At 45.8% G+C, this 17,220-nt stretch overlaps 1 protein-coding gene across 1 annotated transcript in view; it reads left to right on the top strand.

Annotated features, from left to right (window-relative positions):
* Positions 1–17,220, top strand: part of LOC128879939 (nephrin-like) — a 116,023-nt gene that overhangs the window by 21,384 nt on the left and 77,419 nt on the right. The window contains exon 4 of the mRNA XM_054129515.1: positions 11,376–11,581. Coding sequence (XP_053985490.1) covers positions 11,376–11,581 — 206 coding nt within the window. The remainder of the gene's footprint in view (positions 1–11,375; positions 11,582–17,220) is intronic.

The raw sequence follows: 17,220 nt of genomic DNA, 5'->3' as shown, positions 1-17,220 counted from the left end.
GAAGTAAAATACCAAGTCCTTCTTCTTACGATATGCTTTGAATTCCTGAGAAACATTTAATACTTCCCCCAGATTGTCGCAGTATATTTCACGCGAGCGAAAGTGAGTACACCGTGGCCAGACAGAAAGGCTCTTACATTCCTGAATGCGCAAGCAGTTTCTTTTTAATCCTGGCACGCGTTTAATAAACGTCGGGCGTTGTCCGTTTTGTCAGAAGGCGAGGTAGCCGAGGCCGTTGCCTGGAAAATAACTCATTCTCTACCCTATCCGTGAAAATCTCGAAAAATTCTCGCGGCAACGGCCTTCGAGTACGTTTTCTCCTGTTATTATTACTTCCGTTCGAGGGATAAAAATTCGCGGCACACGTTTTCCGTACGCTCCCAAAGAACTGAAACGGTCTGAGTGAAATTGCAAAGAGAGAAGAAAACAATCGTAAAGTTTACAACTTTTAATCACGTCGAATAAATTAGCTGTTGAACACAACTCGAAGTTAATCGCGGGACCAGAATAATTCCAACGCCTTTCAATTAAGTCTCTTTACAGAGTTTGCGTTTCATAAGCGACGTTCATTTGTCTTACAACTGTGACGCGCATTAATTAAAGGAACACCGTGATGCGAGCGTGTATTGTAGCGATGGCGGTATTTGTTGCCCCGGTGGTAACCGCGTATCCTGTATAACTTCATTTATGCATGTATACACAGCTGTACCAATGCATGACTAATAAGGAGATTGATCGACAGCCATCTTGCCGCTCGTACGACTCACTCGAGGAAGCAAACCCGGTAACGTTGAAGGCATCGATACTTAATTGCAAGTAACGGTTGACTTTGGAGTAATTTAATTAGCGATGATTCGAGTACGCGGCTCGTGTGTATATGATTAATGTTTTGAGCCAACGGCTTTTCGATGTTCGAACTTGCAGGGGTTAAAACTGCCGCTACGTTACGGTCTGTAAAGCGATGGACGACCCACATCCGCTCCGCGGCCCGTAGATGGCGAGCACTGATACGGACAATGGTCTCGAGGAACTCTCGTCGAAGATCAAACGTCATAGCCAGTGTAATCGTACATTCGCCGTCAGACGCAATGGCTAACAAGAGTGTGCCACTTGGCATTTCCGCTTAACCGTGCAGGATCGTTGACACGAACACAAACGCATCCTCTGGTGCAACCCTTAACCCCTTAAATGCGCACGCCGTGATATTACGGTGCAGTCGCTATTAAGCTGCCTTCCATCCTTCTCCTCGCTCCACGTCCTACCCTCCCACGGTTTCTCTTTCCGTCTGAGCCAGGCCACTGCTGCTGCTTCAACGATCGTTCGAGCAACGTGGCGTGGCGTCTTTAGGCTCGCTCATGAGAGTTTGCTCGAGAATCATCCTTGTACCAAAAAGACCGGCCTACGCGAAAGTATTCCTCGAGTAGTTATTTTGAAAATAGCAGGGCTTAAATGTATCATATTCCCTACTTCCATTTGCGTGTAATTTGATCAACGAGTGTATCTTTGCGTAACACGTCCTCATTCCTTGTGAAAACGTTTCCCCAAAGTTTGGTCGTACCTTTCAGTTACACCCTGCATGGGACAATGCTTTACGCCACCTCTACAAGCCTCCGCCAACAGTTGCACCGTCCAAAAGTCGATAGCACGAGTTCTTCCTCGTTTCCAGCGATGTTCCACGTTTGCTTGTCCACTTCAACCCTCCACACCTCTTTTCTACAAACCCGCGCCGCTTTAACTCCCCTTTCCATTTTCGTGCCTTTTTTTTCCTTCCGTTGCACGGAACTTTCCGCTGACCAGAGCTTTTCGCAGGACGTCGCAGAGCCGATTGAATCTTCGCTGGTTGAAACTCGACGCTTGGTTATTCCGTTTGTCTGCGGGCGATCGTACCGTGATACCCGTCGGCATTTCGCGAGAGTGTGCGAAAGAGCCGTTCCGATTTTTCAGCAGTTCTACGGGAAAATTGGACTAACGAAGCCGCGCGATTCGATGTAGCGAAAACTCGGAACTTAATAATTAGAGGGCATCGGGAGTACATCGTTACGATCGCGTAATCGCCCGTGCACGTACACGGCGCGAGACAGCACGAAACGGAGCAAAGATCATCAAACTCACATACAAACTTTAATTGCTTCTCGCGATGAATCGCTGGATTGTGCGGTAAACTTGGCCGAGCACCGACGTGCACCTGCGAACCGTTTCCGGACTCCTTCCGTCCGAAGGTACCGCCGATCCTGCTGACGTCAGTCGTTACCTCACCGACTATCGCCCTACACCGTTCAACCGTACCACCCTTACCTCCGCTCCTAAATCTGACGCGACAATTATTCCGAATAGAGGTGGCAATCAACGATCCAAAATGGAAGAAATTGTTCGTACGACTGGAAAAACTTTTAGAAAAGATTTTTCGGTAATGTTTCGTGGATACTCCAAAACACTGGAAGAAGCTCAAAACAATTTCCAAAATGCAAATGAACACTCTACCTAGGGAAATTATCGAGCTCGATCCAACGATCTACCGTACCTCTATCCTCACGCGCGACATTGTGAAGCAGTATCGCCAAAGTTCCTGTCCCCAGCCAAACGCACCCCTATACGCAAAGTTTGACGCAATCCGAAACTGGCAAGCGTGGCTGTTACCTCGTCAGCTGAAATCGAAAATTCTCCAGTGTCGCTGACACGAAAGATTAGCTCTCGGTGAATGCGAATGGCTGGTCGTGGAGTCAACGTTTATTGTCCAAAGTGCAAAGCGTGACGACGCTCAATTAAACGACGCCCAGTCCGTGGAAACGTTCTCGATCAAAAAGTCAATTGACCCGTTTTCGCGCTGCATTGTGCCCGACTTACGTGTGCCGTCGTTACGCGCGCTACGCCAGCTACGAACGCGCGTTTCACCGGCTCGAATTATCCCGCCATTGTCATCGCTCTGTTACGCAACACTGTAACGGACTTCTCGTACGTGGAACGGTACGAACAAACCGGCAAACCGTACCATCCGTTATTACAGGCCATTGTTACAAGCGTCGCTTGTTTCGCGATTAACCCTCATCGCGACGGATCGACGTCGTTTAACCATACGATTCGCGTAGTCCAAATTGCCGCCCCAAATTTCCTTAATTTCTGTCTCTAGAAGAAAGAATAAAGTTTGCGCCAAAACAAAGCTTTTGATGCGATTTCGAGACACTCATTTTGCCATTCGCACTGTTATGTAAATAAACCGTTGGTTGTTGAACTGAACGGTGTTTCATTTTTTGCATTATCCAAAATTCATCCAGCGGTTTAGAACGTTTATACGACCAGATGAGTTCTGCAATGGACTTGAACAACCACCGTCAGACACAAAGTTCGAGTAACCGCCCACGGGCTGACCGCATACGTACCTCTACTACTGCGACCGACTAACGCGCTGGAGTGATGAAAGAAACCCAGCATATATTTAATTTAAGCAATAATCTCGTAATATACTTCCCGCATTATCTGAAATTCTACAACGCACCATTGTTTGTTTTGGTTTTTTTATCTCTGGAAGTTAAAAATAATTTGGTGCAGATAAAAATCGCGTGTATATTGAAATAGAATTTTTATAGAATAGAATATGTACATTTTACCGTTTCGTATCAATTCCGTACACCCTTGTATAGTAGTTAAACGATTATTTCGCGCGAATGTGTCAACCGTGTATGACGATAGGCCAAAGACATTGGGCTAAACGCAATGAAATTGCAACCGCATCGAGACAAGTCAGACAACGCGGTTATCTATGCAACCTGACCACAATTGGTCAGCGAGTTCCATGGAAACGGTGGAGATTTAATGATAGCTCGAACGGACGCAGGGCCGACGATCAGCCGTAGCTATTGACAGATAAATGGTGACCAATCACGGATCATTGACCTCATTTACATTTGCAAGCGCCGATATTGGCGCCGCTTTTATATCGGGTACGCGGCTACCCTTGATACCCAGCGTCAGATGAACGATGTCGATGTATGTTTGATGTCCACATCGATAAATCATCTCTCTTAACGCGCGCGATGACAGCAGCTAATTCACGGCACGCTAATAAACCGTTAAACGCGGATTCGATTTTGAGCGATAAATATTGCTGATAACGGTCAGTCGATTTGTTCGACGTTCTGAAAACGATTGTTGGTACATCTGGAACGACATAAATTTTCCATACTGGTAAACCGTAATTTCTTTTTGTATATATGTTTGCAGTCAGCCCACCATCGCGTTCATTCTTTCTCAATCGTTGCTCCGTCTTTGTACGACTTCTCGCTTTGAAAAGCTTCGCGTAACGTAGTGCCCTTTCCTATTTTAATTTCCCTCGGGTTATCATCATTTGTCTTCGACAGCTATCGAACTTTCCACGGTGGCTCCGACCTCCCGAACGAGAGCGAACCCCCATTTTTCTCAACGACGAAGCGTTTATGATTTTTATTTTCCACCCTCTTCCTTTCCCAGCGAGTCAGCTTTTTCCGCGAATCCGGTCATTCGTTTGAGGCGTAAGGAACCGTCGGTGTACTCTGCACGGCGTGTGCAGTTATGGCCTAATTCGCTCGGTCAAAGAGAAAATCGAGAGACAGATATTTCGCGTAAATTAATTTCTCGTTTCCACGGTCGGTAAGTGACACCGGGTTGTTTTTGTGCGAGCAATCGCAGTGGAAAGTTCTTCTCGTCGAGATAGATTTTTACCTTCGTAGCACGTTTCTTTCTCGCAGTTAATTAATTAGCGTATGACGCCGCCTCCTCTCCATCCTTCGCTCAACCTTTGCCGCGATCCGAGCCTCTTCATTTCCACGGCTATCTCTCTCGTTCGCAGCTCTGCCCACTTATGTTTCGCCGAGTAGAAACTCGTCTCTTGGTAACTCATTAATTTGACGCTACTTTGCAGCGAGAGATTCATTCGAGGTCTCGCGCCTTTCCAAGGCTTAAGCGGAGACGCGAGATATTCCGCGGCCTGAAAATCCGTCGACGACCCTTTTTGGCAACCATCCGCATCCCTCGCTACCTATGCGAAATAACGTGCTCCACGCTTGCTTCTCTCGTAGTCCAGTGCAAATAGCATGATTTCATTCTACAGTTTTCTTATAATAACATTCATTATTTTGCGCATCCATGGCAACGTAACTGATGCATGCAAAGGGAAAAATTGTAACGAAGCTTTTGAAAATGATACCAGAGACGTCCGAAGCGTCGGACGTCGCTAGCGACAATGTATGTATCGACGATGGATGGAGCTTTTCATTTTTGTTGGAACGTCGATCCAGGGGAGTACAAGGAACATCAGAGGAAGGGAATGCACCGACACAGCAATAGCAATTGCTGTTCGTCGTGTCCGTCCGAAAGGAAAGAAGGGAGGACGAAAAACGATCAACGAAACGCTCGTCGACACTGTGGACAGCGAAGCCTTTTATCTACTCACGCTTTATTTGCATCCGCGCAAACACGGAGGAACGCTGCCGGACGTGAACTCTGGAGCGACTAGGCGAACACGTATCCACGTGTGTCGCATATCGGTGGAGCTGAACGATGAATGCGAAAATGTCGCGCACGTCACAGGATGTTCCTTTTGTCCTTGTCATCCATTTATGCATGAAGCCAGCCATTGCTTAATCCACCCTGCACTCTAGACATCGTTGAAATTCGTTGATAGAACGATGCATCGACTTCTTTTTCCGGTTTCTTTCGTTACGTGTGTGCTCCGTTCCATGGTGGTCACCACCTTCCGTCTTGCGATCGAATAGACGTAGCATTTTTGTCTATCGGTCGAGCTGTGCGAAACGGAAATCGTGCAATAAGAATTCCAACGAGACTCGTAATCGTTGCAGGCCGATGGGATTTTCGATGGTTACGCGAATGGATGAGAATGTGCTCCGTAAATCTCCTTTCCATTCTTCGGTTTAATACAATAATTTTGTCCGGCGTAGATGCATTCCTTGCGATCGTAAATACACCCACCAATTGTCTGGCACGGCCGCTGCAATCTTAGGAGAAACTCGATTCGGGGCTCCATTCGATGCTCGCTGCATCTTAGCGATATAGCTCCACCGTCATTATCGACTAAGCGATTTTCGCTTCGATCGCTTCGCTGGTCGCCTAACTTGGTAAGCAAAGACGGCGAACTTTCCGTAATGGACTCGTGAAACAAACGAAGATTGTTGTTTTAACTTTTAAAGAACGTTCAACGAGGAAAACTTGTTCGTGCAAAGATAAACGAATCATTTCGGTCTTTACGCCAGCTGGTTTAATCAACGACATTTCGACTTGCTGTGTCGAGGCTTCTTTCAAGTATGTGGCAGTGAGTAAGTAAGTTTTATTTCATTCTTGACATTTCCATTCGAGATGCCAATTGTTTGTTGAGGATCACTGGCCCCCCTTATAGCTCGGGTACCTCGGGATTGCTAAACCCGTGCTGTAGCATTATAAATCAAACGTTACTACAGCCCCTGAGGGCAAATATGTAGTATAGTATAAAACCAAAAAAATTGAAGCAGGAAGTAAGAGGAGGCGTTTAATATTCCGCGAAGCCAATGCTCGAGTTCCGTGAAAAAAAGTGTGCGACGACTTGGCAACTTCTATCCGTAACGAATGGACGAAACTAAATTTAAAACTCCGCTCGGGACACCATTGTTCTACGAGAAGCTTCGATGAAAAAAAATGAACTAGCCATCGAACGAGAAATGAACTATTACGATGGTATGAAAATGATCCTATTGAAATGGAAAAAGCTTAGAGATGGAAAACCGCGAACGAAGGAACACTCGATACAGGAACGATCATCCATCTTCCGGGATTGCCGTGGAACGAGTGCATTGTGGACTTCACCAATCACCACCCTTTCCGAACAGCGCGCTTTTTTGTCACCCTCCCTTTCTTCCACGCCCCTTGATCACTCTCCGTCTCACTCGTTCCCCGTCGCTTACCCGATGCGACTCTTTTGTCCTCGCTCTTCCATTCCGTAAAGCGCTCCTCGTCAACGAGCCGTGGATAAAATCGATCGATGATCCGCGGATGGAATCGCTCTTATAGCGGTCATTGTATAAATTACAATTTCGTTACAATTCACTCCCCTCGTTTGCCTTTGAATATAAGTAATTCGTTCGCTGTAATTTGTTTTGACCCCTTAGCAAGCTGCACGGACGATCCTCTCCAACCTGTAATCGAACTCTTTGGTTTCCGAGAAAAGCTAATGCCTGTCTAACGCGATCATTTTGTGTAATACTGATTTACGTTGAATAAAGTAGGAAATGGGAGGATAAATAATGACGCGAAAAAATAGCGGGTTGTTATCGAGGCACGTAACAAAAAAATTGATTGTGTCAAACTACTGTGTATCACGAGTCGGGGATCGGGACGCGCTCGAAGAGACGTTAAGTGTTCCCGACAGAAACGACGAGAGCTTTCCCGTCGACGGAAGCCGTCGTCGGTCGTGTAATCGGATATTATATTCACCGATCGGATTGATATCTCTGTCCTATTATGCCGTGGCATGAATCCCATTTTGAAGAATGCCGTGGCGCAGTTTCACAGTGATATTTGAATAGAGGGAGGGATAGGGGAGCGTAGGTGGTGAGCGATACCGGAAGACCGGAGGAAAGTGGCGGCTAGAAACGATAGGGGCTGCTGCACCTGCCTCTCTCGCGGCATACAGAATCAACGATTTCGACCGATCGAAAGCGACGGATACGGAAACGAACGTCGAACCGTAATCAGCAGCCTGCGAATCAATGAGAGTACCGCGGCTCCGATTTCCATGCACCTTGGGGTTCGCGTTCGCATGGAAACGCTCTCCCGTCTATAGTTCCTAAAGCGACGGTATTAATTAAAAATCGTTTCGAAATCGCTTTAATTAAGAGATTAATTCATTTTTTCCGACTAACAGTGCCCGACTCTCCACGGTTCCCCGAACCACGACCCATTACGAAATTAAAGCACCCTTCCGGGCCGCCGAGGACTCTCAAAATGTCTTATCGCATTAACCTGTACGCTCTTCGAGGACGGGGATCTACGAATACGTTTGAAATCTGATTATTTCAGATTTCCATCGGAGAATTATTTTTCCCCCGTTTTGTCCGACTTGTTATTCAAAATTGATCCGATTCGTGGTTAAGACGTTTCGTTCAAATTCGTTACCATCAGGAACTTTACGACCGTCGCGAGACAACGTTTCCGGCTTACGTCTAATCCCAATTAATAATCATTTTATCACCGTTCCTGCCGGGGGCTGCTCGGTTTCCGGCGAACGAAAGTTAACTTGGCCAAATTATATTTTCCGGTCGAGCGGAACGGATGAAAAGATAGAAGGGGAAGGGATGGACCAGGAAGAGAGCGAAACCGGCGGAGGGGGGAGGGGCTAAACGGAAGACGGAAAAGAGAGAAATGTGCTGCCGCAGTGGCGACGCCGACTGTAATTACAATGCCTTAATTTTATGCGCGAAGTTAAGCTCCTTTTAAGAGTCCCGAGAGTGGTTGAGTCCCCTCAGTGCCCCTCTTAAAACCCCCTCTGCGACCAGTTCGGGTCTCCACCTTTTCCGTGGAACACTCGTTTTACCGACACTAGCGTATTCATGGGAAACGTTCTTTTACCCCGGAACCGGCAAGATCTCCCGACGAGTCGTGGCAATTATTTTAATTTGTTTAGAGACCATTCTCTCCTATCTCCACCTTTTCCCTCGACCTTCGTCAAGGGACTTCCTTCGCAGCCATTTTACAGTTGCCCATCAGTCCACTCTCGTTTCCTTATTCTTTCTCTCTCGACCGATATTACCTCTCATTTGTTCTATTCCGCACCTGTCCGAAGTTATTTCGCAGCCTTTAAATGTTCGTTTCCCAGTCGTTGCACCCACCCCAGCAACGTAAAACCCCTAAGTTCACCGCCAAATTATTTAGCTCCCTTCGTATTTAGCTCAACAGCCTCGTCGGTGCACAATTTTATATATCTAACAGTTTCGAAACTAGCATCAGATGTCTGAAACTTTGGAGGATGCTCTTGCCACTTAAACTGAAGTTACCGAAGCTAAAAAAAAATACGTACCCCTTATTTTTAAGCGTTGTACAACCCTGAGAAGTTTCATCAAAGTTTGAGAGAGAAAGCTCGCTCCTTGTAAATTATAAATTCTCTCGTCCAATGTGCATGAATGAATTTGACGAAAGTAGAGTATTCAATGAAAGTAATTAAATTAAATTAAATTTCTTTTCAAATTATATTTTATACTCGTTTTTATTCGTCTGACTAGTCTTTATATCTAATTGCGGACTGTTCTCCGTGATAAATTCGTATAACCTTTGCTACCTTTTTTCACTTTTATATCTTTACATCTCTCTTAATAGCTGTTATATTTAGTTTCGAGAAAATTATGTTCCGTACATCGCGTCAACAAACTTTAATCTTCGTTTCTCAACAATTCCTCTCGAATATTACGCGCTCGCGACAGTTTCTTCCCCCGAAGCGAGTAGAATTGTCGTCGTTTCTCCCTTAGAACCCGTAAATCGCACTTATCTCCGACGTTCCGTAATTTTTCTTATATCTCTGTACGCGTTGCAATCGGACAACGTCCGAAGTAGAACGTCTACGACAGAAGCAATTATCTGTCGCTTCGTTCTAATCTGGCCTTCGTCTCTCCTCGTGTTCCTTTCGATCATTCGCGTTCCCTCACGTGTACCACCCTCGTCCCGTAAATGGTTGCGTGTCTATTCTCGCTTACCACCCTTTATTTCTTTTCTCATCCCTGCCTCGTCTTTCCATCTGTCCTGAAATCAACTTGTCTTTAACGATAACCCGTTCATCGCAAAAATTCCGAAAATTGGATCGATAAACACGAAGATTAATATCTCTGGAATCCGAACGATATCATTTACTTCCATCTAGGTTAGAGTGGCGTTCGGCAAGGTGTTCGGGCAATCTGTTATTTTTTCCTCGTTGGAGTGTCGGTTGGAGAGATGTTATCCGACGACGAGGGCACACGGGGAAAAAAGTGCTCGGTAATTAAGAGTTTTTTCGCGAGTTGCGCGATCTCGATGCCTCTTTAATTTCTCGTAAATCAGTCGACGTGGAAAGCAAACGAGCGATGCTATCCGTGGGGTAGCGACTTGCGGGGCGAGAGATGAGGACGACCGACCAACACTGACGAGTCTGTCGAGATCAGGATCCATCCCTCTCGGAAAACTCTCCCCAGTCATCGTGCTCGTTAAAAACCAATCCAATTTGTCTTACGGCCGCGGACAAACTGCACCGAATGAGATTGCACAACTGTCGAAACTTTGTCGGACGAGTCAACGTTTAACGGTCCTTACGTTGATCGACCGTGCGACGTCTTATCGTCGATGCTCGGCCAAACTTTGGCGCTCGATTAGACTTACGAACTCGTTCGGATGCCCCTCGATCTGATAATTGACAGCCCCACGTTCGAAACTTCAACGACTGCTTGCTGGTATAATAGCAGAAAGTAAATTCTGGATGCGATGGAAAGTAAAATTCCGACGGGGAGAAGCACGAGGGGATATCTGGTATCTTTCGTTGGGAAGTGTAAATAGGAAACTCGTGCGATAGAAGATTCAATTGGAACTTGTATTTCTATCAAATGCTGGAGATGCTTCTGAATCGATGAACCGAAAACGTTTAAACTGGTCCGGAGCTTCGAAAATGACGTATGTGCTTTAGCAGTCGTTGTTGTTAACAGTAGAGAGATGCGTCAAAAATATCGCGGACGAAACGTTTATCCGTTTGCGGAGGTAGTTACAAAGTTCTGCGCGTCGTCGGTCGTGGACAACGGGGGCGAATCCACCCCTTCGAACTCCAACTCTCTGATACATCTTCTAATGGGCTAAAAGGTTATCTGACTCTCTCGGTCGAGTGCACTTCCGTCGGTCTGTATTGAGTTTCAAGCCCGGGACCCGGAGAGTGAGCAAACTCGGTTCGCATCCCCGACTATGACGAATTGCGAAAGTTGAGTGAAAAATTGAACGTGGTTACGTAAGTCCGGCGCGATCTACGTGTCCGCAAGTATCTATGTGCGCCAGAGCGTTTGAAAAGGCGCATCATCCCCTCATCGTACGACAATTTCAGATTTTAGAAGTTTCTATAAATACGAACATTCCTTAAAAATTCCTTCGCGAATATTTCTACACGCTGACACACACTTTATATACAAAATGTCAACGATATATATAGTTATTTTCGGCCTAGATGTCTCTCATCCTACACCTATACTCACGCAAAGTTCCTCCTGCAGACCAGGAAACATTCGACACAAGTTTGTACTTTACCAAGTAACCGAGAACAGAGCACGAGAATTTCTAGCAAAGGATTAATCTCCGCCGTCCTAGTTCCCACGAGTTCCAACGATGACTGATCCGTTTACGTTTTCTTTCAGCTACGACGCGAGGAATCGACAGTTCGAAAAACCGAAACTGTGGAGCGACACACAGTTTTGGGGTGACAGAGCGTTTTTCAAAGCGAGTCCGCCGGCACAGCTGACGATCCGAGACCTGCGAGAAAGCGACGAGGGCGTGTACAGATGCAGGGTTGATTTTCGCAACTCGCCGACCAGGAACCTCAAGGTCAACTTCACCGTTATCGGTAAGTCCCTTCGACGTGTTATACTCGGGGGAAGACTGCCTTTAATTCGACACACGTCCAAACAAGGCAATCTTCCCCTACGCATATTCGTGGCAAGATGACATCGATATCGAATCGCATCAAGTTTCGATTGAGGTACTTGCTATTCGAGAACCGCGACAAAGTGGTAAGGGAAATCTCCCGAAACTGTGCCACATAATCATGGAAATTTAAAAACAGTACTGTCCCATCTCCAAGTTCGCCAGTTCCGCGAGAAACTACTTAGAAACTTGTCGAAGTTTCTGGAAATTACGGTACTCGGATGGATCGCAGATCGTTTGAAGCGAGATCGTTAATCGAAACACAGCCGGCCACTCGGACAATCGCCGACTCTGTGAAAGGGAGTATTCCCAAACGATTCTGTCTAGAGAGCTACGCGATTTGCGGTCGATTAGTCCGCACACTAACTCGTTCCTTCTAACTGGCCCGCCCGATGTCCCCTTTGGATGCCACTCGAATAATTACGCTCCGACTCCATTCGTCGATCAAGGTTAATCAGGCACAAAGAAACGTCGCTTGCACTCGACCTCGATTCGATGAATGAAAGACCGGTGGACAGAAGATCTTTACAAACTTTTCGCGGAGCAAGGTTTTGTGGAATGTCCTCAAAATAGCAATGTTTCGAAACAAATTTCCCGTTTATTTTTTATTAAAAATATAACAACATAGGAATATCTTCCAATGTCGTTAACCAGGCTTGATGGATGCACGCGTCATCAGGAAAATAAGAACGCGATTTAGAAGCACCGCGAGAAGACCGAATTCACCCTTATTCCTTCATTTTGCGGAGTAGCCTGACCAACGCCAGCGAGCAATTTGAAAAGGTGCTTTTGCTACCGTGAAACTTCGCTTCGATGCAAAAAGAGCTGGCTGCCTTTAGCGGAATCATCGACTGATTACACGGGAAAGAGAACAAAGCCGACGGATCTGCTAGCGTAATTCACCGATGCTGTGTACCAGCTTGCGCCCGTGAAGTCCGAAACTATTGAACGGGCTACTTGATACTTCACCAAAAGTCTAAGACGGACCCCGAGGACGTTGCTCTTGTCTCGTAATAGAATCGAGCCGGTATCGTGGCCGCTGTTTAAGGAGAACGCGCTTCGTGCTTCGAAACCGGGCAAAAGCCCAAAGTCCTTTCAGGAAACCCCTAACTCAATTTGCCCATCGATCGGCTATTAAACTCAGTTAAAGAGCCGGCTGTCGATTCCGCTCGACGGAGTAACCGGGGAAACTTTAAGACGTTCCTAAAATCTGCCAAGACGTGCCATCGGTTTCAACTGTCCTCGTGTAGCGAACAATACCAGGAAATTAACACTGTACAGAAGAATTTGTAAGATGAAACTAGTATGCTCAAAAACTTATGCGGAGAAATTAGGTTTTCTCCCTTTGTTTTGTATTTGATAAGGACGCATACGGATACGGACTGCTCGCCGAAGGAGAGTACTGTGTCTTGGAGTTAATATCAGAGTAAGTTTAAGTTAACCCGCGGTGCAGGATCCGGAGAGAGTGGCAGCTTCCTGGAAAGGGGCTAATCGAATAAACGGCACACCTCGCAGCCGTTAGGCCATCGGCGTCGAGACGTCGCGGTGGCTCGTTTTACGCCTCGACGCGCGCGAACGCCGCTCGAGATCGGTACACCAAGTTAATTCCGAACTCCATCCGAAGTCGATCGAAACACCGTAGAATGAGCACTGGAGATGTATCGAAGGACCGCCAAAGGAAAACTTCTTTATGCATTCGTTTCGGAAACGAATCGAAACGGTCTCGGCAGAGCTCGGTAAACGACGTTAGAATTCTCATTCGTCGAGTGTCTCGTTTCCCTCCCTGGTTTCTCCTCGAGTACAATTTCCATTAGAAAAGAAACCAAATCAAGTTAAAATTTTTCTTGGCTCGGGACAGTTTCTAATGTCGTTTCTCAATTTGTAATTTTCTACCGTTGGTTAATCGATAACTGTTCTCCTTCCTTTTAGACTTTTAATAATCCCGAGGTGGTAGAAAATTGAATTCAATGGTACGTCTAATCCTCGATGAAATAATAGAGCTCCTCTTATTCTATTGCCGGCGGTTGTGTCGTTCTTGGGAGTTAATACCGAGTGTGTTTGTTCTTCCTCTGATTTTCCTCTAGCATATAGGAGTACCGTGAGCTGCAAAGTCCCTGGGGTTCTTGGTCGTAGCTGGAGAACCATCGCAACTTGGAGGAGGTCGAGCCGCTTCGGAAACTTCGAAGCGAAAGCTGGCTAGGCGTCGAGTCGGTGAACGTTAATCCGATTAGGATTTAGTTTAGATTTTGACAGGGTACCGCCCCACACCTCGAACGCTTCCGGAACGTCTAATCGCCGATTACGGAGAAATTAATTCCATCTTATCCAGCTTTCCACTCGGCCCGACTGGTCGTCTATCGGTCTATCTATCTCGCCGCGTACCGCTTTAAATATACCCTTGAAAATTTATCTATTCGTTCGCCAGGCGAAACGCCACGCCCTTCATTATCTAACGTTATTAGTTCGCGGCTAATGACTCCCTATCTCTTCGTTTACGCTCCAAACTTTTCGCATCGCTGCGAACGAGATACCTGGCCTCCTCCATTCCCCAGCGATTACGCGCTTATCATACGATCCTCGAGCTCGCACCTCGCGGGCTCTTCGTGACCGCGTCTTCAATTTTCTTCGTGCGTTAATAAAGACTTTGTCGTGTTATTCTAGGTGTCCCAAGAAATATCTCGCATTTGTTATCGTAAATGCTGCCGTTCAATTTTTAAATTCTTGTGTAATTAGTAATTACGTTTCCATTAGTCCATTAGAACATTTTCAACGCAGAAAATCGATACCACGACTAACTAAGTAATCCCGTTCATTTGCCGTCTTTTCGGCACCCTCTAACAAGCGTCCATTGTCCGCTTTCTATTCTTGGTCTGCGAGCCTATCAGGTGTTCTAATCTATCTCTAAACGCATTGTATCGAACCTGGTGGAATCACACAAACCACTAGGAAATGCATTATTCCCAGAAGTAGATGCTTCATGCTGAATATCCGCATTAAGCCTCTTATTGGCGATTACACGTTAGCCCCATCGAATGGAGACAGGAAGGGGATCGATGTGGATTTTTGAGTCTTTAAACTACAAAAGGAAACTTATTGTTTAAAATTTCAACTAGCAACGAATAAATGGTTACACAAAGTTTCCGTTCCGTAATCGATTATTCCAATACAATTCTGGCCGCCTCTGCGCGCTACTTTGAAGTCGATACCGGACGTCGAACAACTCCTACGTAAGCCTCTTATCTGCAATTACTTTGCAACTTTTACGGCAGCGAGAGAGACGGGGATTCGTTACGTTGAAATAAGCCGAGCATCAAACACTTCCAGCAATCTCGGTCACTCCGCGGGACTTTCTTCCAAAGCCGATACTCCTCGATCCTTCAGTGGAAATTTTTCCTGAATATTAAATATTCATCGAAGGCAACGGTGCATTTCCCGATGGAGAGAGCACTGCGTGGCTAGCTTGCGAAGAAAATACTAGATTCCAGGGAAACGATGCTGCCCGTAGAGTAAATTCAATTAAATTACACTTGAGTCTATATGGAAGTTCGACTACCAATGCAGTAGAAACTGCAACGCTTCTGGCAGTAGAATAGCTAGTCACTCGTCAGATACGACTGGAGACGGTAGATACGAAACTGCACGATCAGGAAAGGTTAATCGTTGTTAAACCATATCGATCTCTCAATAAATATTTTCGTTTTCGTTACGTCAAGCAAAGCGTTAATATTATCAATTTGTTAAATCTCCTCCTGAAATATCAATATTATGCAAATTATTTCTTTAACTTCTGTATACTTTGTACATTCTGTTTAGTTTATAACTTTTTAATTCTCCGAACTTTCCACAAGTTGACCTCTTGGATTGCTAAATATTTAACTTCTTTAAGCTTCTTGCCTACCAGTAATCGGCTAACTAATTATTATATAATTTGTCTACAGTTCTTTGATATTTGGTGTACTTATTATTACTGTTTCTAGCCAACCTGGACACCTTGTCAAAAATCTTTTCCCTTAGCTTTTCAACGAGCGTAGTCTATTTTGGGAAAATTGGAAAGGTTTCTCCGCGGCGTCGCCCTCTACCTCGACGTCAAAATTGAATCGGTGCTCATCCGGTAAGGCTCTATTTTATACCCCAGACGATACTTCCGGGACTAGAGAGAAACGAAGAGAAGGAAAAGCGATCGGGATTCGTTCTCGGACGAAATTTACCGCGGCTAAGCAACACCGAGCCGCGCTTGGACCGTCGTGCCGCTTTTTCCCTGACAGTCTCGCGAATAATTTATCGCGCTGCGAATAATGTATCGTGAGGGGCGTAACTTAACCTTATCCAGGGAATAGTTTCCGGAATAGGTAATAGAAACGCACATTCTAAAAGCGGAATAACGTACCTCTTCCTCCGTCTCTCTCCGCTTGCCGAGAGTCGACCCAAACGCGGCCTCTCCGATGCGAAATTATATTTATTTTTAATCGCAAACAGACGCCTCTACGAGCATTTTCGCTAATACCATTCGGCCATTCGTAATTTTTCGGTGTTCCGAAATTCGACAAAATTTCACCGCGCCCCGTGCATTTCAGTCTGGATTCTGGCGTGACCGAACTGCATACTCGGCCAGCCAGAACGTTGGAATAGCAACGTGGTCGACATAAAGCAGAACAAACAATGCGAATCGATACTGGGAGGAAAGGCCGAGGGAGATTACTTTCGCGGACATGCGGTTAGCCAGTCTTCTCAAGAAATCATGAATCCGACGAAACGGGCCTCAATAATGTATCGACCAATCGAACTCCGTGGAAAGTTCGACGAGTGATCGGAGCCAATCGAGTGCTCCCGGTAGAAAGTTTCTAGTAGTTACGATAAAAGAACTGGAAAATTCCGGCCACTGAACAGGCATCGATCGCTGGTATATTGTTTATCGTGGCGATTTAAATATTGAAAATTTGCGTTAACAATTCATTCCGAAGCATCGAAACGCGACGCGACATCTCATTCGACGCGGAACGCGCGTATGATTTTGAATAGTTTGACGCCTCTCACTGCCAATTACAATAGATCGGTACTGGATCAATTTAATTATAATTATTAAAGTGACGATTGACGATCGGGATTGAAATGGTTAATCATAGACGTCGTACACAATTGACAAATGAATTAGTGGTCATTCACGCGCGACAAATGACGATGGAAGCAATCGATACTTGTTAGTGCCTATTGGACGATTGATCTTCGAGACCTAAACATCCCCTCTAACAGCAAATCTACGCGTTCTATGGAGAAGTATGTATCCAAAATTTTTATATAAATTTTAACAGAAATAATTTCCTTTGCCGTTCATTGCGTCTTCTTTTCTATCCACTCGCCACTAGCCCTTCTTCTCCTTGGTCATTTCTCGACAAAAGTTCAGCCGCCCGAGGGTGGCCACGAAAACACGGCGGTGCTCATTAGCCGGAAGGACGTCAACGAGAATTTTAAAACATCCTGTTTTCCAAGAGAGCTCGGGATCTGATCGTTTTTCCGAGTCCAGAGGCGCGCTCGAAACGTCATCGGACGCAAACGAATCGA

This window comes from Hylaeus volcanicus, chromosome 7 (assembly GCF_026283585.1).
Source record: "Hylaeus volcanicus isolate JK05 chromosome 7, UHH_iyHylVolc1.0_haploid, whole genome shotgun sequence".
NCBI classification, from domain to species: Eukaryota; Metazoa; Arthropoda; class Insecta; order Hymenoptera; family Colletidae; genus Hylaeus; species Hylaeus volcanicus.
The sequence above is the reverse complement of the archived record's forward strand: the minus strand, read 5'-3'. Positions and strand labels throughout refer to the sequence as shown.